The sequence below is a fragment of the Hypanus sabinus genome, chromosome 11 (assembly GCF_030144855.1).
Source record: "Hypanus sabinus isolate sHypSab1 chromosome 11, sHypSab1.hap1, whole genome shotgun sequence".
NCBI classification, from domain to species: Eukaryota; Metazoa; Chordata; class Chondrichthyes; order Myliobatiformes; family Dasyatidae; genus Hypanus; species Hypanus sabinus.
This window is the reverse complement of record NC_082716.1, coordinates 12444780-12464846: the sequence shown is the minus strand read 5'-3', so window position 1 is coordinate 12464846 and position 20067 is coordinate 12444780. Positions and strand designations below refer to the sequence as shown.

At 43.4% G+C, this 20067-nt stretch overlaps 1 protein-coding gene across 3 annotated transcripts in view; it reads left to right on the top strand.

The window, feature by feature from the left end:
• Positions 1–19707, top strand: part of dnajb4 (DnaJ heat shock protein family (Hsp40) member B4) — a 28695-nt gene extending 8988 nt beyond the window's left edge. The window contains exons 1-4 of one of the 3 annotated variants that reach the window (XM_059983791.1): positions 6334–6351; positions 6450–6624; positions 9266–9846; positions 17660–19707. In XM_059983791.1, coding sequence (XP_059839774.1) covers positions 9382–9846; positions 17660–17893 — 699 coding nt within the window. In that variant the 5' untranslated portion in view covers positions 6334–6351; positions 6450–6624; positions 9266–9381 and the 3' untranslated portion in view covers positions 17894–19707. Of the gene's footprint in view, positions 1–5918; positions 6625–9265; positions 9847–17659 lie in introns of those variants that run through there. The other 2 variants (XM_059983788.1, XM_059983789.1) reach the window with 2 other exon arrangements.
• The last annotated feature ends 360 nt before the right edge of the window (positions 19708–20067 follow it).

Below are 20067 nucleotides of genomic sequence, written 5' to 3'. Positions count from 1 at the left end.
ACTGGTATAATTGTTGCCTTTTTGAAGCACGTGGGAACTTCTGTCCGTAGCAGTGAGAGTTGAAAATCCCCTTGAATACACCCGCCAGTTGGTTGGGACAAATTTTTCAGAGCCTTACCAGGTACTCCATCGGGACCTTCCACCGTGCGAGTGTTCACTTTCTTTAAAGACAAACTAACATCTGCCTTTGAGACAGAGATCACAGGGTCACTGGTCAGGGTTGATCCTGGATGTCCCCAGAAATTAAGAAAAAAATTACAAAAGAAGGAAAAAAAAATAGTTGTTTACCCAGGGTAGGTCAAGTCAAGTCAAGTTTATTGTCATTCAACTACATACATGCATAAAAAGTGTATAACCATAAAATGTATATTGAAATGAAACAAAGTTTCTCTGAATCAGGGTGTAAAGCTCAGTTGTACAGTACACATGACACATAACACACGATAACTTATGAAGGTAAGGATAAAATCTACAGATAAAACACACATAAATTACGACCTAAAGTGCATTAATATTAAATATTGTAAGGTATGGCATACATTAACCAACAACACCATTCTTGTTTATATGCATCGGAGTCTTCTGCCTGATGGTAGAAAGTCGGAGGATGCTGGAAGGATGGGTTGGATCCTTAATAATACCAAGGGCCCTGTGTACACAGTGCTCCTGAAAAATGTCCCCAGTGAATGACAGAGAGACACCTATGATCCTCTCAGTTGTTTTCACAGTCCTTAGTAGGGACTTCGGGTCTGATGCTCAACTGCTCCCATACCAGATGGAGATGCAACTTGTCAGGACGCTCCTGTAAAACACGTTTAGGGGAGACTAAGAGGACATAGATTTAAGGTGAGAAGGGAAAGATTTAAAATGGACTTGAGGGATGACTTTTTCACCCGGTGCATGGTGGGCATATGAAACAAACTTCCAGAGGAGGTGGTAGAAGCAAGTACAATTACAGTCCTTAACATACAATACATGTAGACAAGTATAGTACTGTGCAAAAGTCTTGGGCACCTGAGATTTTTTATATGGTTTCAGATTTTAAAAAGGCCCATAGAGCCCTGATCTCAATATCATCGAGGCTGTGTAGGATTATCTGGAGAGACAGAAGCAAGCAAGACCGCCATAGTCTGCAGAGGAGCTGTGGCAAGTTCTCCAAACTACTTGGAACAACCTACCAGCTGATTTTCTCATAAAACTGCACAATAGTGTACTTAGGAGAATTAATACAGATTTAAGGACAAAGGGTGGTCACACCAAATATTGATTTGATTTCATTTTTTTACTGTTTACTGCTCTTTATAGTAATTTTAAAAATATATTTAGAAACTTTTAATTTCATTATTTTTGAAAGCATCTTTGCTTTGCAGAATTTTTAAAAAAATGTGCCTAAGACTTTTGCACAGTATTGTACTAAGATAGAAAAGGCCTAGAATGATATAGCCCAAAGACAGGTAAATGGGAACATCAGAGGTAGATAAATGGTCAGCATAGGCTACCTGGGCCGGATGGCCTGTTTGTGTTTGTGCAGTTTAACTCTGACTCTGTGACGTTCAAATCACTGCCGTCTGCTGCAACTGTAGTTATTTGACTCAAGTCTGCTGTCTTAAGGTCCACTAATTACATCTCTCAGGGTTTGTGAAGTGAAGTTCACTAACTAGCACTGCCCTTTCTATTTAAGCACAGAGCATACATTTGTTAATTAGCTATAACAAAGCAAGAAATTTTCAGGGATTCTGGAAAGAGAAATTGTCAGCATTCAGATTGTCGACCTCCCTTTGATTCAGAGATCATTTTGCATACAGCTGCAAACTCCATTGTGCTGATTAGAATCGAACTGTCCCTAATCAAAATTCAGCAAGTGTCACTCAGATTTCAGGCACGTAAATGATCTTGTGTATATAAATCACTGAAAAGTTCCACAACACCGCATTATAAAAGGCAAACTGTAATTTTGTTTTGGTCCTTATAGAACTTGGGGCATGAGCTAATGTACTTACACCACCAGGTTCAGGAACAGCTATTACCCCTCAACCATCAGGGGATAACTTCATTCAGTTTCACTCACTCCATCACTGAACTGTTCCCATAACTTAGGGACTCACTTTCAGGGACTCTTCATCTCATGTTCTCAATATTTTTTGCTTATTTATTTTTTTTTTGGTGTTTTTGCAGTTTGTTGTTTTTTGCATACCGGTTACCCGCTCTATTGATGTGGTCTTACATTGATTCTTTTATGGTTGTTGGATTTACTGAGGATGCCCGCAAGAGGGTGGAGTTGGACATTTATTGTCTCTCTCCAGTGATGATATATGTGCTTGGAGCTTCTGGTAAGATGGTTCAGGATCTCCAGTGCACTGAAGTGCAACTTAGATTATCGAATCAATGTAACTTTTCATCTCTTATTAAATACTTTTTTCAGAATGTATTGTAAGTTCTTCTATGTCTCCAGTAACCATTTGAACTTGTTTGTGAAACCACACTTGGAGTATATTGTACAGTTTTGGTTGCCCTATTATAGAAATTATCAGGATGCTGCCAGGACTCAGTCGAGGGCTTGGGTTAAAAGGAGAGGTAAAAGTCTTGGACTTTGCTGGAGCATAGGCGGTTGAGGATTGAACTTATTGAGGTGTATAAAATCATGAATGACATGGACAGGGTGAATGCATATAGACAATAGACAATAGGTGCAGGAGTAGGCCATTCGGCCCTTTGAGCCAGCACCACCATTCAATGTGATCTTGGCTGATCATCCACAATCAGTACCCCGTTCCTGCCTTCTCCCCATATCCCTTGACTCCACTATCTTTAAGAGCTCTATATGGTTTGCATATATTTGCATATAGTTTGCTTCCTATAGAAGGGGAACTAAGAACTCGGGGCCGTGGGTTTAAAGTGAGAGAAAGATTTAAAGGGGACTTGAGAGGAAACTTCTTCACACAGAAGGTGGAACGTGTATGCAATAAGCTGAAAGAATGGGTTTGAGGTAGGTATAATAGCAATACTCAAAAGCTATGTTGATAAATATCTGGGTAGGAGAGGTTGAGAGGAATTGGGGGAAAATGTGACCAGCTTGGTGGATACTGTAGGTAGTGCAAAGAGATTGGGCTGGGGCCTGTTTCTATCCCATGTGATTCTACTTATAAAATTTGCTGACAAGTTTATTGTGGAACAGGTATTTGAGGATGACTGATGCTTGTGCAATTGTAATTAAACAAGCAGTGATTCATTTCAAAGTAGGTGGCGAGGGCGAATTGACGTTTAAAGTTTTCCCTTCTACTTTTGTCTACTCTTTACTGTTAATTTTCTCTTGTTTCAAATCCTCTTTTCCTATTCATAAATTTTGTCGATGGAGTCATTTTTTTCTCGAAGCTCAGATCATGTGCCTTTCCATGTGATCGGCAGGGTACTGTTTACACTCTATTCAATGAATGAGATGGTGACAAAATCCTGTAAACAGTCTCTCTCTCTCTCTCTCTCTCTCTCCCCCTCTCTCCCTCTCTCTCTCTCTCTCTCCCTCCCTCTCCCACTCCCTCCCTCTCTCTCTCTCCCTCTCTCTTCCCCCCCCCCACCTGATTTTGTCCTGGTCCTCTGTTTGTCTTGTATCTGCTGTTCCATCTGGTTTGCCTTGTTTGTGTTGTTCACCTGGCTATCCTGTTTTGACCCCGGCTTGGAGTACCCACTGTTAATCATCTAGTTCTGTAAGTCTGTTCTTGTAGTCACCCTGGACTGAGCTCCCTTCTGATCCCTTGCCTCTGTTGGGTAAGCAGGCTGGACTGCTGTTGCCTGGTGGGGGACTCTGACCCTTTCCTACCCCTCCCTTCTGATGGGTTGTGCCCTGCAACCTGCCCAGGTGCTCTGTGTCTTGCCCAGGCCCCTGTGTTCCTGCCTGGGAGGCCAGGCCCTGCCCAGAAGTAATGTGGCCTGCCCAGGGGGCTTGTCCCATAGATCCTGCCTTTGCCACGAACTCTCTGAACCCCAGGATCACCCTTGCATGCCACGGTCTCCCCATCTTGTTCTATCCTTTAGTTGTTCCTGTCCTGCCCCTAGTACCTCAGTGCCTGTGTCCTGCATTTGGGTCCAGTCTCCATGTCCCCATGTGACACACTGTCCATAAGGAGTTTGTATGTTTTCCCCATAACCACGTGTTTCCCCTCTGGGTGCTCCTATTTCATTCCACTTTCTAGAGATGTACAGGTTAGTAAGTAGTGGGCATGCCATGTTGGTGCCACTTCTGTGCTGCCCACAGCACATCCTTGCACTGTTGATTGCTAATGCAAAGTGATGCATTTCCCTGTATGTTTTGATCTACTGTACCTGTGACAAATAAAGTTCATTGTTAGTCTCTTGAATATAATCTGAGCTGGTGTTAGGGGTTTTTCAAGTTGGTTCAAGTTGACAGTGGGGAAGAAGCTGTTGTAGAACTTTGAAATGTGGGGTCTTCAGGCTCCTGTACCTGATGGCAACACTGAGAAGAGGGCATAGCCCAGGTGGTGGGGGTGCCCTATGATGGATTTTCTCTTCCTTAGCCATGGTCCTTTGTTTCTCTTTGAAACATTCCATCTAGTTTGCTCCCCATTGTATCACAACTGGGTTAGTAAAGTGTTTCTTTTCCAGGCAGGGAGAACTAAAAAAAGCAGAGGGCATAGCTTAAGTTGATAAGTGAAATATTTAAAAGAGACCTGTGGGGCAACTTCACACAGATGATAGAATGAGCTGCCAGAGGTGGTTGAGGAAGGTACAGTAACATTCAAAAGACATTTAGATAAACACAATACTGTACAAAATCTTAGGTACATGTATATAGATTGGGTATTTGGACAAATACTGTATTTGTTAATGTGGAGTGGAGAGTGAGGTTGTAAATCTGGCAGGAGCAAGGGATGTTGGGATTGGCAAGGGTGGAGTGTCATGAAAGTGGTGTGGGGCAGGTGGCAAAGGAGGAGTGCCTGGGGTGGAGGCTGTGAAACGGGGGCACCTCTTTTTCTCTTATTAGGGAGGGAGAGAGCCTGTGGTATGTTGAATACTGGGTGAACAAGTAATCTTTGGGGTACTGCAAGCCTGTGTCTTTATTGATGCTTCGCTGCATGCTCAGTGGGGGGGGGGTGCCGATGCTTTTTTGATGGTGAGGGAGGAGGGATTGTTGTTTTGCTGCCGCTTATGTGTGGGAGGGGGGAGCTGGGGGGTGGCTTTGTGGCTCTAACATTTAACTGTCATTCATTCTTGGGGCACTCCTCCGTTTTCGTGGATGTTTGCAAAGAAAAAGAATTTCAGGATGTATATGATACATTTCTCTGACACCTGTTTTTCCCAGAGTGATGAACCTGTGGAATTCTCTGCTCAGGGAAGCAGTTGAGGCTTCTTCACTAAATATATTTAAGATACAGTTAGATTGATTTTTCCATAGTAGGGGAATTAAGGGTTATGGGGGAAAGGCAGGCAGATGGAGCTGAGTTTACGACAGATCAGCCATGATCTTATTGAATGGCGGGGCAGGATCAATGGGCTGGATGGCCTACCCCTGCTCCTATTTCTTATGTTCTTATGAACCTATTGACATGGTGGCAATTTGAGTTCAGATTATCATATGCACCTGAGTGTCATGTAGTGATGGCTAGTGGTTTGCATACGCTTTACAGTCCAGATGACCCGGGTTCAATTCCCATGTCTGCATGTAAGGGGCACGTATGTTCTCCCCGCGATAGCGTGGGTTTCCTCATGGGTACACTCCGTTTTCTCCCCCCGCAGTCCAAAGACGTACAGGTTGGTTGGTTAATTGATCATTGTAAATTGTCCCACGATCAAACTCCGATTAAAATCAGGGGATGGCTGGGCTGGGCGGCGTGGCCATTCCGCGCAGCATCTCAATAAGTTAAAAAAAATTCCTCAGTCGCACAAAGAAACGGACAATAGGCTCAGAACCCTGACCGCAAAGAGCATCACCAGAAAACGCTGTGTGGTCGCACATCTTGTTTCGGAGAGGTTGTGTCTGCCGTCCCAGCAAGAACACGTTGGCTGCATTTCCAGGACACCCTCGGTTAGCCAAAGGCGCCAATTAAACGCAGGGTGTCTCCTCGTTCAAATTCAAGATAATTTGACCTTTCCAGGCGCCACCGTTCCTTTTTAGGAGAAAGGCGACCAGGAGGAATGTTAAAAAGTTTGCGTCAGTGTTGTTTGGGTACATGGGAAATGACGTTTGTGGATGTTCTGGAAAGAGCCAGGTTTTTTTCCCAAGAGCCGGACGGAATGAGTTTTATATAAAGGCAGTTGCAGGCAGGGCAGGCAGAGTGAGTGAGCTGCATCGGGGGAAGCTTATCAGCTCAACGTCGGGTGGCTGTCAGGAGTTATCAGGTAATTAACCCACAGGGAGCCTTTGCCTGCCTTGAAGGGAGACCGCAGTCTTTCTGCGTACAATGGGCAAAGATTACTACAGTATTCTGGGGTTGCAGAGAGGAGCTTCCGACGATGAGATCAAGAAGGCTTACCGCAAGCAAGCTCTGAAATGGCACCCGGATAAGAATAAGTCGCCCAACGCGGAGGACAGATTCAAAGAGGTAGCAGAAGCCTACGAGGTGTTGAGCGACCCCAAGAAGAGGGAAATCTACGATCAGTTCGGAGAGGAAGGTAAGGGGGAGGAAGCAGGGATCTGGAGATTAGAGACTACCAGAGATTACAGCATAGGGCGGAATTTGAAATGCCGTTGCTGCAGTCGCCGGTTTATATAAGGGAAGTGCATGCGGGCAGTATTTAGTGACAGTCCACGTTTTTATAAATCAACTGTGATATGATGTCATTCTTTAAACCGCCCGTTGTTCCCGCAATCCGGCGTTTTTAGGCTATTCGCCCATTCCATCTATAACCTTTTGCCCAATGTTAGGGGCTTGGAAGTGATCATGATGATGCGCCTATTTAGAGTAAAACGCTCTGACTTGCGCAAAGTTCAGGAAACACATCGGTGCAAATGGCAATGTGGGAATTTGGTTGTTTCCCTGGGAGTGGGTCACTAAACTCTTGGTTTTGTGCTGCATTCCATTACATCATGGCTCCACCTCGCTTCCACTGCCGAGCACCAATCGCCGGATCATCCGTGCCTCTGCAGCTGGTCAGCCGCGACTAGACAGTGCCCGTAGTCACGGGGCATTCCTCGACTGCTTTTGAATTGGATAGGGCCACTGTGTCTCATATCTCAGCAAAAAATGGCCCGTGGGCACGTTCAAACTATTGCCAACTCGTCCCCATGTACTGTGCTGCCTGGTGGGGTCGGACTTCTTAACACCACGGTGTCCTTAAGTAATTTCCCAAAGCGCTTTTGCTAACCAGTTACACACAAAATGAAGGAGGAGCCCAGCAGGTCAGGCAGCATCTACGTTTTGGGCTGAGACCCTTCATCATGATTGAAAAGGAAGGGGGAAGAAGCCAGAATGAGAAGCTGGTGGGGGGGGGGGGTGGTTGTTTGAGGGGAGGGGATGGAGTACAAGCTGCAAGGTGATGGATGAAATCAGGTGGGTGGGGGAGGGCTATGAAGTGAGAAGCATGGAGTTACTAATTGGATAAAGTGAAGGGCAGAAGAAAGAATCAAATAGGAGAACACAGTGAAACATGGGGATGAGGCAAGGGGAAGGGAAACCAGAGGGTGATACACAATTGAGGGGAAGAGAAGGGGTATGAGGTGGAGGCGGAGCCAGAATGTGGGATTTCCTTCTTTAGCTCTGCCAGACTGCCTCAATTAGAGACATAGAACACTACAGCATAGAAACAGGCCAGTTGGCCTGACTAGTCTATGCCGAATTATTTACCTGCCTAGTCCCTTCGATCTGTACCTGGGCTATAGCTCCCCTTACCCCTCCCATTCATGTATTTATCCAAATTTCTCTTGTGTTAAAATCAACCCCACATCCACCATTTCCACTGGCAGCTTGTTCGACACTCCCACCACCCTTTGAGTGTAGAAATTCCCCCCTCATGTTCCCCTTAAACGTTTCACCTTTCACCCTTAACCTATTACCTCTATTTCTAGTCATTCTATCACCCAGCACATTTTTCCCTCCCCTCCCCACTTACTGCTTTCCACAGGGTTCGCTCCCTATGCGACTCCCTGTCCATTCGCTCCCCCCACAGATATCCCTCCTGGCACTTATCCTTGCAAGCAGAACAAGTGCTACAACTGCCCCCCCCCCACTACCATTCAGTGCCCCAAACATTTCTTCCAGCTGAGGTGAAAGTTCACCTGAGAGACTGTTGGGGTCATCTACCCTATCCGGTGCTCCTGGTGTGGCCTCCTGTATATCGGTGAGACCCGATGTAGATTGGGGGACCATTTTGCTGAGCACCTGCACTTCGTCTGCCAGAAGAAGTGGGATTTCCCAGTGGTCACCCATTTTAATTCCACTTCCCATTCCCATTCCGATATGTCTATCCATGGGCTCCTCTACTGTTGTGATGAGGCCACACTCAGGTGAGGAACAACACCTTGTATTCCGTCTGGGCAGCCTCCAACCTGATAGCATGAAAATCAATTTCTTGAACTTCTAGTAATGTCCCCCCCTTCACCATTTCCCATTCCCTTTTTGCTCTCTCACCATATCTCCTTGCCTGCTCATTGTCTTCCTCTGGTGCTCCTCTCCCCTTTTCTTTCTTCCATGGCTTTCTGTCCTGTCCTGTTAGATTCCCCCTTCTCCAGCCCTGTATCTCTTTTACCAATCAACTTCCCAGCTCTTTACTTCACTCACACCACTAGTCACAGGTCTCCAGTCAGAGAGGCAGCCATCTACAACCGCTATGTTGCTTCTCCCACAAAGCAAATAACTAATCCAATTTGCTACCTCATCTTGAATGCCAAGCAATTGAACCTTCTAGACCAACCTCCCACGCTGGGACCTTGTCAAAGGCCTTGCTAAAGTCCATGTAGACAACACCCCCTGCCTTTGCCTTCATCAACTTTCCTGGTAACTTCCTATAAAAGCCCCATACGATCGATTATTGTGCATATCCTTTGCCTGGCATATGTATTACCATTCATCAGATTGAAATTGCCATTGGATATCCCTTATGACAGATGCCTTCAATTAGTTGGAGGTGGTGAGTGGCAGGGAAATGAATGGAGGGAAATGGTTTGGGTTGGAAGAGAAAGCTGCATGATTAATGATGAGTTGGGTTAAGGGAGTAAGGAGAATTTGATTCGCAATTCTATCAGCTTGTAAGTCTTTGCACACTGTTTAGGCACGGCCATAGGCAGACAAAGTAAATATTGTTTTCTTTATTACAGGTTTGAAAGGAGGAACTGGTGGGAGTGATGAGCAGGGAGGAACGTTCCGGTACACTTTCCATGGAGACCCTCACGCCACCTTTGCTGCATTCTTCAATGGTGTCAATCCCTTCGAGATGTTCTTTGGAAGGAGGATGGCAAATGGCCAACATGAAGAAGCTATGGACGTGGACTCTGACCTTTTCAGCCACTTTGGAGGCTTCAGCATGAATAACTTCCCCAGGGAACGGCACAGAGGAGGGATGATGGGACAGATGCATCGCAAACAGGACCCCCCCATCATCCACGAGCTCCGAGTGTCCTTGGAGGAGATCTACAATGGCTCCACCAAGAGGATGAAGATTTCCAGGAAGCGATTGAACCCTGATGGCCGGAGCCTCAGGATGGAGGACAAAATACTGACTATTGAAATCAAAAAGGGCTGGAAGGAGGGAACTAAGATCACATTCCCAAAGGAAGGCGATGAAATGCCCAACACGATTCCAGCAGATGTAGTTTTTGTACTGAAGGATAAGCCTCATCCCCACTTCAAGAGGGATGGATCAAATATTGTCTATCACACTCGAGTCAACTTGCGGGAGGTATGTTCTGCTGAGATGTCATTCCAATTTGTAATGTGAGACGGTTTCCTTCTTCTTTCCCTATGAGTTGCTCTTTCCTTCCAGCTCTTCCATGTGCCCAAGAATACTGAGCTCTGCCAGTTCTTGTTTCTAGCACATTCCCTTCTTTTCCCTTTCAACCTGAGCTTCAGAATTCTCCTTGAAACTCCTTACCTCTCCTTTTAAGAGCTTAAATAAAATTACCCTTTTTTTAGCTTTCATACCCACTCTCAAAATTAATTAGAGTGCTTCAACTCAGATATTAAAATAGTTTATATTCTTGACATTTTACGCTGCATGAGTGCAAAATGGTATTTCTGTAAAAGCTGTTTGAAAGTTGTGGAGGTTCAGGTGACTGCAGATTCTGGAATCTGGAGCAAAAAGTAATTAGCTGTCGGAACTTGATAAGTCAGGCAGCATCTGTAGAGGGAAGTGGACAGTTGATGTTTTGGGTTAAAGCTCTTCCTTTGTACCCAGAATGCTGGCTGTTTATTTCTCTCTATCGGTGCTTCCTGACTCGCTGAGTTCCTCCAACATTTATTTATTGCAAGTCCTCTTTGACAGATTGGCCTGATAAAGTATTTAGCAAGGGCAGTAATATAATGACCATCTGTGAATGCTGCCCTTTCCTCACCACCACCCTCGCCTCTCCAAACAAAAGAGGTAGTCTGGGCTTAACGAAAATCCCCAAGTGAAGTTTTGATAGTCAAAGGCCCGTTTATGGTGAGGAAAGAGCAGCCCTCACAGGTAGTCATGATATCACTGCCCTTTGCTGAATTCCTTATCGGGACTCTCAGTCCAGGAGGACTTGAAATAAGCAAATGCTGGAGGAACTCAGCAAGTTGTAAAGAAAATGGCCTTCATAAATCAATGTATTGAGTACAGGAGATGGGATGTTATGTTGAAGTTGTATAAGACATTGGTGAGGCCTAATTTGGAGTATTGTGTGCAGTTTTGGTCACCTACCAACAGAAAGGATGAAAGAGTACAGATGAAATTTACAAGGATGTTGCCTGGTCTGGAAGATCTAAGTTATCAGTAAAGATAGATTAGGTTAGTACTATTCCTTGGAATGTATAGTATTGAGAGGAGGTTTGATGGAGGAATGGGGTTTATGCAAGCAGGCTTTTTCCACTGAGGGCAGGTGGGATTACAATAAGAGGTCATTGGTTCAGGGTGAAAGGTGAGAAGCTTAAGGGGAGCATGAGGGGAAACTTCTTCATTCAGAGTGTTGTGAGATTGTAGAATGAGCTGCCAGCACAAATTCAGATAGGTACAAGGATGGTAGGAGGATGGTGGGCTATGGTCCTGGTGCAGGTTGATGGGAATAGGCAGTTTAAGTGGTTCGGCAAAGACTAGATGGGCCGATAGACAATGTTTCTGTGCTGTGACCCTCTGACTCTGAGTCAGGCAGCAGCTTTGCAGGGGAATGTTTCAGGTCCATAAGACCACAAGACGTTAAGCTGTTCAGTCCATCGAGTCTGCTCTGCCATTCCATTATGGCTGAGTTACTATCCATCTCAATCTCATTCTCTGCAACCTTTGACATCCTGACTAATCGAGAACCTATCAATCTCGGCTTTAAATTCACACAGTGGCTTGGCCTCCACAGCTGTCTGTGGCCAGATACACTTGGTTTTCAGAAGCTATAAATAAAGCCATCTGATTTTCAGAATTGTCTTTTTTTATTTTGAGTTCATCCAATGTAGTAATAGTTACACCCCTCCTCCTAGCAAAAAGGTTACAGGGATTAGAATATCATGAGGCTGAATGCTGAACTGTGCCAAGCTGGAAATTACATATAGGTAGAGAGCTGAGGTGTAGTTTTTCCAGTTGGTTTCAGGGGGAGGTGATGGGATCTCTTGCATGAATTTAACATGTAAAGGAGAACTCATGCCAAAAATATATAGGTTAAAAAAAATGCAATGTCAACAGTGGACTGCATTCCCCCTGGATCCCCTTCTCCTCCCCTTTCTCCTGTGGTCCACTCTCCTCCCCTGTCAGATTCTTTCTTCTCTAGTCCTTTACCTTTCCTACCCACTTGGTTTTACCTATCACCTTCCAGCTAGCCTCCTTCCCCTCCTCCCACCTTTTTTAGTCTGGTGTCTTCCCCCTTCTTTCTCAGTCCTGAAGAAACATTTTGGCCCATAACGATTACTGTTCATTCATTTCCATAGATGCTGCCATAAAAATCACAGATTATTTGATCTTGGTGTCAGGTCCACTTTCTGCCTATGCAGTCATGAACCTGGACCTCCCACAGACTAAAATTTGGTCTATCTCATCCTTAGTTTTAGTTTTAGCCACTGCTTAGTTAACACTTCCCCTGTCCCTATCTTTTTATTCTGGTGTCTTCCCCCTTCCTTTCCAGTCCTGAAGAAGAGTCTCAGCCTGAAACATCGACTGTTATTTCCATAGACACTGCCTGACCTGCTGAGTTCCTCCAGCATTTTGTGTGTCTGTTGCAAAGCATTAACAATGTGAAGTACACAAAAGTAAATAATTTTCTTTTGAAAAGAAGATCTTATAGGACTTTTAAAAGGATTTTCTAAGTATTGAGATACAGCAAGGTTAGAGGAACTTCCAGCCCAACTGGCCCACAGTGACAAGTGACACCCATGTGACCAACTAAGCTGCTAACTCATACACTTTTGGAACGTGGGAGGAAAGCAGAGCACCCTGAGGAAATCCACATGGTTAGGGAAGAACATAGAAACTCCTTACAGACAGAGATGGGAATTGAAGCTAGGTCACTGGCCCTGTAAACTTTAGGCTAACCTCTATGCTGCTGTGCTGTCCTTTATTTTATTGTCTGTAGTCACAATTATAATACAGGAGCCAATCTGCATGCAGATTGATCCCACAATGTGATATTAACTAAATAATTCATTTGATGTAGTTGCTTTAGAAATAATTATCGACCGGGGAGATTGTAACACATTGCTGCGAATCCTGAGAGATTTGAAACTGAGAATGGATTATAAATGCAGAAAATGTTTATAATGTTGTCTTTATTAGTGTGCAGAAGTGTTTCCCTTAGATGAAGGAAGAGCTTATTTGGGTATAGTTTGAAATGTCATTCAATCATGGCTGAGTTATTTTTCCTATCACGCAGCGATGTCACCTGAAAGGAGATTAAAAGTTGTGAAACATAGGGCACATATGAACTCAGCTTTATAAACCATTAGACCATAAGACATAGGCCATTTGATCATGGCTGATTTATTATCCCTCTCAACCTCATTCTCCTGCCTTCTTCCCATAACCTTGGAAGCCCTTAATAATCAAGAACCCATCAACCTCCATTTAAAATATACCCAATGTCTTGGCCTCCACTGTCATCTGTGGTTACAAATTCCACATCTTTGTCACAAAGTGTATGAACCTATGAGAATTGTACACAACAGTTTAGAAGTCATTGGTTGTGTTTTAGCTGTGGTCTTGTATCCAGAGTTAGCACACTTCAGAATTAGAATAGAATCTGATTTATCATCACTGATGTATGCCATAAAATTTGTTGCAGCAGTACACATAAGTTACAATAAGAAATATATAAATAAATAGTGCGACAAGAGGGTAAAATAGTGGAGAGAACAAAATACTGTAGGGAGAATGTCAAGACTTAATAAGGGTACAGTGGAAATGTAACTAAACTGGTACCAAGACTAAGGGAGTTTAATGTGGAGAGATTGGAGAAAATGTCATAGTGCTCTTCAGCACAAAGAAAATTGTGAAGATACTTGATCGAATTGTTTAGAAATTATGTAGGGTTCGCGGGAAATTCAAAGGTGGCACAATTTTCACTGGGTCAAAAGCCTAAAGATTTAACATCTTTGTCAAAACAATAACAGTGAAGAGTAGAGAATGGTTGTTTGTGTAGTGATATGTTAAGGTCTGAAATGTACTGCCTGTAAGGGGGAGGACGTAGATTCTTAGCGACTTTCCAAAACAATTGGATAAATGCTTCGAGGAGGAAGAAAATTACAGAGCAGTGGGTAAAGAGCAGGGAAGTGCCACTAATTGTCTTGTAGAGTTACTAACATATCAGTTTGACTAACCCTCTGTACTGCATCATGTCTCAGACTTCACTACAATAAAATAGATTCATCAAATTTATTTGATGGCAGGTTTGGGGAGTTTCAGTAAATACAGCTGCACCAGTTCTGCTTGGATAAATATATCTTCTCTGTCAGCGTGATAGAAACAGAATTGCCCAGCCAGGTTGTCAACAGAAACAAAGACAAATCTTTGGGAGTTCTCTTCCATAGATGCTGCTTAGGTCAGGTAGAAAGTAGAAACTGGTAGAAAGTTAAGTAGCCAATGTTTTGGGTCTTGCAATGCCATGTAATTAAATGCTAAATTATCTGCCCTGTATGTTGCATACAGTGGGAAAGGCCTTTACCCTGTTTAATTGTTCCAATGTCCTGTTAAAATAGTTTCCTTGCTGAAGGATTGCAGAACTGGGTTCCCCTATACCTCGTTTATGATCTTGCACCATTCTGCCTGCACTGAACTTGCTCTATCCTTTACCTCAGTGCTCAGTTGTAAAGTAGTTGATCTATAATGACGGTGTGTAATGCCAGCTTTTCATTTCACCTCCATACACATGGCAATAATAAACTGATTTACCCCACAATCAGCTAAAAGAAATGATGCCTCAAGATTTTGAACAGTCAGTTCACTGCTAACTCTATGCTAAATGGGGGGTATAGCTGCAGTGACATTATATTGCTCTTGGCTAACTAAAGCCATTCCCTACTGTGAACACGTCAGTCAAATCGTAGCTTAACCTTCCCTGCTCAAAGGAGAATGATGGCTTCTCAATTTCACTGAGGCCAACCGTACAAAGATTCCTCTCCAAGTCTCTTTATATTTAGCAACTTGCCTCCGAGTGATCCACCCAGTGGCAACTTCCAGAAGCTGCTGGAAAAAAATCCTTGTCAATCGCAAAGGATCAGCCCCACTGCCCAAAATGTTTGGAGATTCACCTGTGAAATTTTGCCCTGGAGGAGCAGGGGTTGCCTGATCCACTTTCCTCCAGCAGCACAGCCTCAGAATATAAGAATGTCCCTTGAGAACCAAGATGAGGAGGAATTTCTTTAGCCATTTCTTTAGAATTTCTTTAGCTGTGGAATTCATTGCCACAGGCAGCTGTGGAAGCCAAGTGACGGAGAATATTTAAAGCAGATGTTGATAAGTTTTTGATTCGCAAGGATGTCAAAGGTTATGGTGAGAAGGCAGGAGAATGGAGTTGAGAGGGATAATCAATCAAACATGATGGAATGGTGGAGCAGACTCAATGGACCGAATGGCCTAATTCTGCTTTGATGTTGAATGGTCAGCTCATTTTTTTTGACTCCAGATTCCAGTATTTGTGTCGTTAGTTCAATTCTCATCAACCCTACTGGGACAGAGGCTGCTAACAGCAACTCACTGGAGTTCTCTGTCCTGGGTTAGTCTATCAAGTTGACCCCAGGCATCATGTGCCTTCTAGGACATGGTCTTTGGAGCTCCTGTAGCCCCATGCCCAACCCTCCTTACACATGCGGGCCTGGGACTGTCCATGGCAGAGTTTGGTCAACAAGAGCCTGTGCCTTATTAATGATACGCAATGCTGGTAACCCGATGCACAGAAATCTTTCTCATCAAGAATAGCTGTTTATAAATAAGGGATGCCCATTTTTATGTTGGCAGTGAGGGTTGTTGATCTGCCCAGAGAACTGCAAACTTTGAATGTTTAACTTCACGACTTCTAAGATCATAAGACATAGAAACAGAATTAGGCCATTCAGTCCATAGAATCTGCTCCACCATTCCATAAAGACTGATTTATTTCCCTCCTCAACTCCATTCTCCAGCCTTCTATTCTACTTTATTCTATTTAATTATTTTATTTTATTTTTAATTAATAACTTAATTTGTTTGTTTGTGTATGAAGCGAGCTAGCCTTCTCCCCATAACTGTTAACACCCTCACCAATCAAGAACCTATTAACTTTAAAGATACCCATTCGCTTGGCCTCCACAGCTGTCTGTAGCAATGAATTCACCACCCTCTTGCTAAAGCTAAGAAGATTTAACTAAAATGGCACACAAAATGCTGGAGAAACTCAGCAGATTAGGCAGCATCTATGAAAATGAATAAACAGCCAACATTTTGTTCTGTGACCCTACTTTAGGACTGGAAAGGAAGGGGGAAGACACCAGAACAAACAGGTGGAGAGCAGGGAAGCAGTGGCTAAAACTAAAGTTGAGATAGACCAATTGTTTTTCAGTCTATGGGAGGTCATGGTTTATGGCAGTACAGACAGGAAAGTGGACCTGACACCAAGATCAAAGCATCCATGGTCTTAATGAATGACAGAACTAGCCTGTTTCTATTTCTTATGTAAGGCTCTCTTCTATTTTGTGTTGTAGGAAATACAACACAAATACAAAAGGAGCTGCTCACAGGACTATAACACTGCTTATGAATATGTATTATAAAGGAGTTTAGTGCCCAATACCGATGAAGGGTTTCAACATAGATTGTTGTCAATTTCTCTCTGAGTCGTAAAAATTGCTACAAGTTACCAAATAAATACATCTGTTGTAATTTTTATGTCCTGTGCTGTACTGCTGCTACATAAAAACAAATTTCACAGCGTGTGTCAGTGATAATAAACCGGATTCTGATTCTAATCATGGACATCCCATTGGATTTGATACCTTGTACTGTGTTTGGCTTCATGGCTACATTGATGTTCTGTGGTGTGGAGAGCAGATGGTAGACAGTGTGATAGGTACAAAGGGAACATTCAAGGATGAAAAATAATTTTGTAGTAAAACATCTCCAGTTGATGAATTTCTTGACTGGATTATTTATTACTATTTTTAGAGATGCAGTGCAATACAGGCTCTTTCAGCCTTTTGAGCCATGCCACCCAGCAACCTCCAATTTAATCCTAGTCTAATCATGGGACAATTTACCGATTTACTGATTACCACACCAATTGGACTGTGGGAGGAAACCCGAATACCCGGAGGAAACCCACACATTCCATGCGGTGGATGTACAGACTCCTTACAGAGGATGCCGGGATTGAACTCTGAACTCCACTCTAAGCTGTAATGGAGTCACACTAACTGCTATCCCATCGTGGCATCCAATAAAGTGATTGTGTGAAGTGAGTCTCAGTTGACGTTCTTTACACATCCATCATTAGTGTGTTGGCCCTAGGGAAAATATCAACCAGCATCTTGACCATTCAGCAATGATGCCCTAACCTTCCAAAGTTGGTGGGGAAGGAAGCAGCAGACATTGAGATAATCAGATTGAGACTAGAAATGGATCCAGACAGTGCAATAAAGCTGCTAGAATTAGTTTGCTCTGAAATAGCAATAGTCTGTTCAAATAAACTTTTGTATCTGGGATTCTGGATAAAGGAACTTGTAAACACAAGAGTTTCTGCAGATGCTGGAAATTCAGAGCAGATGCTGGAAATTCAATGCTGGAGGAACTCAGCAGGTCCAGCAGCATCGGTGGAAATTAACAAACAGTTAATGTTTCAGGCCTTTGTCAGAATTGAAAAGGAAGTTACATTTGCTTTTCCACTCTTCCTTTCCAGTCCTGATGAATGACCTCGGCCTAAAACATTGGCTGTTTATTCCCCTCCATAGATGAAGCATCTGTTTCTTTTTCTGCCGCATGATCTGGGCGAAGGGTTATTAAGAAGCAAAACTAATTACTTGATACAAACAAAACCTCTCGGTACTATCGATACTCTTTCCAAATAACTATTTCCTTTCAATTGCAGGCTTTATGTGGTTGTACAATTCACGTGCCCACCATGGAAGGCAGATCTGTCTCATTAACGACACAGGAGGTGATTAAGCCAGGCGCAAGGAAGAGGATAAGTGGCAAAGGATTGCCGTTCTCAAAAAACCCCAACCAACGAGGTGATCTCATCGTGGAGTTTGAGGTCACCTTCCCAGACTTTATATCCACATCATCCAAAGAGGTGCTGAGGCGACACCTACCCCTGTCATAGATGGGAGGACTGATTCCGTTTCGCAGTAATACCACACTCTTATACATAGTGACGTGACTGCTTTGAAGTATTGTACTTGCACACCCTAAGAAGAAGCATCAGTGACTGTTTCAAGAGATTTTTCAAGCAGCAATAACTTTTTGTCATGTTCTTAAAAAGCAAGCTTTTCACTGTGTTCTGTTGGGTGCATATGTGGAACTTTTTGTATGTTTTTTTTTATTTAGCAAATTGTGTATGCAGACATGAAGGCTGGCTGATTGAAGCCAGTATCCATTAAAGGACCGTAAGAGAAACAAATTCTAACATGTCAATGTGAATGCTCCATTCAAGAACTTGTTCGCAAGGATGAATTTCCAGGATTTAGAATGCACTATGTGCTATTAGCAACATGCTGTCACTTTATCCACCATATAATGTGTTTTTTCAAAATCAGTTTGACATTTTCGTAAAGAAACGTACTATAAATCATTTAATATGTCCATCACAATACAAATTGAGCCCTTATTTATGTACACCAGCTGTTTGGACAAATTACATCATGATATTTAATAAGATTAAGGTTCAGATTTATTTAATTGGCTTATCCACCTACTTCCAGTTATGCTTAGGGCAGCAATGAATATCCTTCAGCTTCGGCAGTATTCAAGCCTTCCTTCGTCGTGTCAATAGCTCAGTTTTCACTACTGTCAAATCCCGGGTGGAGAGTCAGGAATACCGTTGCACTCAGATGCAGAAGGATTCTTCATTGCTGTTTCTGTAACAATTTTACTTTACCAGTCAGAGTTGTTAGCCCTGAGGTGAGCCCCCCCACCGGAGGTCTAGTCGACCACTCTTAGCCTGGCCTCTACCCTTTGACCCTATCAAGAGCCAAAAAGCATAAAGCCCTGACTCCAGCCAATGTAACTCTCCGGGTCATTGAGCGCACAAACATTGAAACGCAATGACAAGGTTGTGGACCTCTTGGAAGAGATTTATTTAAGTATACAGTACAACCAATTCACCTAAGGATGCGCTGGGGGCAACACCGAGTATCGCCACACATTCTGGCGTCAACGTAGCATGTCCACAATACTCAGCAAAACACCACAGAACACAACAAGCAACAAAACAACAACATTAAAATAAGCCATGTTTTTCTTAACCACACCACCCCACCCACACATGCATGTGGGCAGTTTCCCCCAACTCCAGTACAGGACTCCTGGCTTCAACTCTGTATTTCCAATTGACCTTCAGCCTCTGATCTCAGGATCTGGATTGATATTACCGGCAGGGGTATCATGAACTTTGTTGTACTCTGGTATTGACCCCGGACCAGCCGATGATGGGATCTCAAACTCCCAGCTGACTGGACTTTGGGCCCCCGCTCACAAAGGCCTATCTGAACCTGGGACAGCCCGACACCCACGGATGTCCTTTGACGTCTGTCCGAGCCACTGGCTTTCAAGCAGATTGTTATCACATTTCTTTCCACCCACCCACATCCACATTCAAATCTGGAGAGCCCTTTTCCCTGTGATGGACTCTTAACTGGCAGTGTGGTAGTTTATCCTTGTGTGCAGTTCTACTACTGTACCGGCATCTGGGATGTATCACAAGTTAAGGGCTTTGACATGATTTAATTGTAAGAAGATACAAGTGGTGAACCGGTGCAACATCAGGGTTTAGTTAGTTTTATTTGTAATTTGTCAGAAAATGAAATGGATCTATCAATACTGATATAAATTACTAAGATCTAAAGATAAAGCAGAGTTTTTATTGCATATTGTCTGGAGAAAGTATTACTTTTTATTAATAAATGCTATACAAAGATAGTTACATAGCTTTCAGTTTCTTGTCTCAATAGAAGCTACAATGAGATACACATGTACACCTTCTCGTTAATGTGAAAATCTCATCAGCCAATCATGTGGCAGCAACTCAATGTATAAAAGCATGCAGACATGGTCAAGAGGTTCAGTTGTTGTTCAGAGCAAACATCAGAATGGGGAAGAAATGTGATCCAAGTGACTTTGACTGTGGAATGATTGTTTGTTCAGCTCAGAACATGGAGTTTTTACACGCACAACGGTCTCCTGAGCAGTGTTTCCCAATGCCCCCCAGAGCACTCCCTTAACGACACCCCCTTAAAGCACCTTCATACTTGCCAATGCCCCTCTTAGGCACAATATACT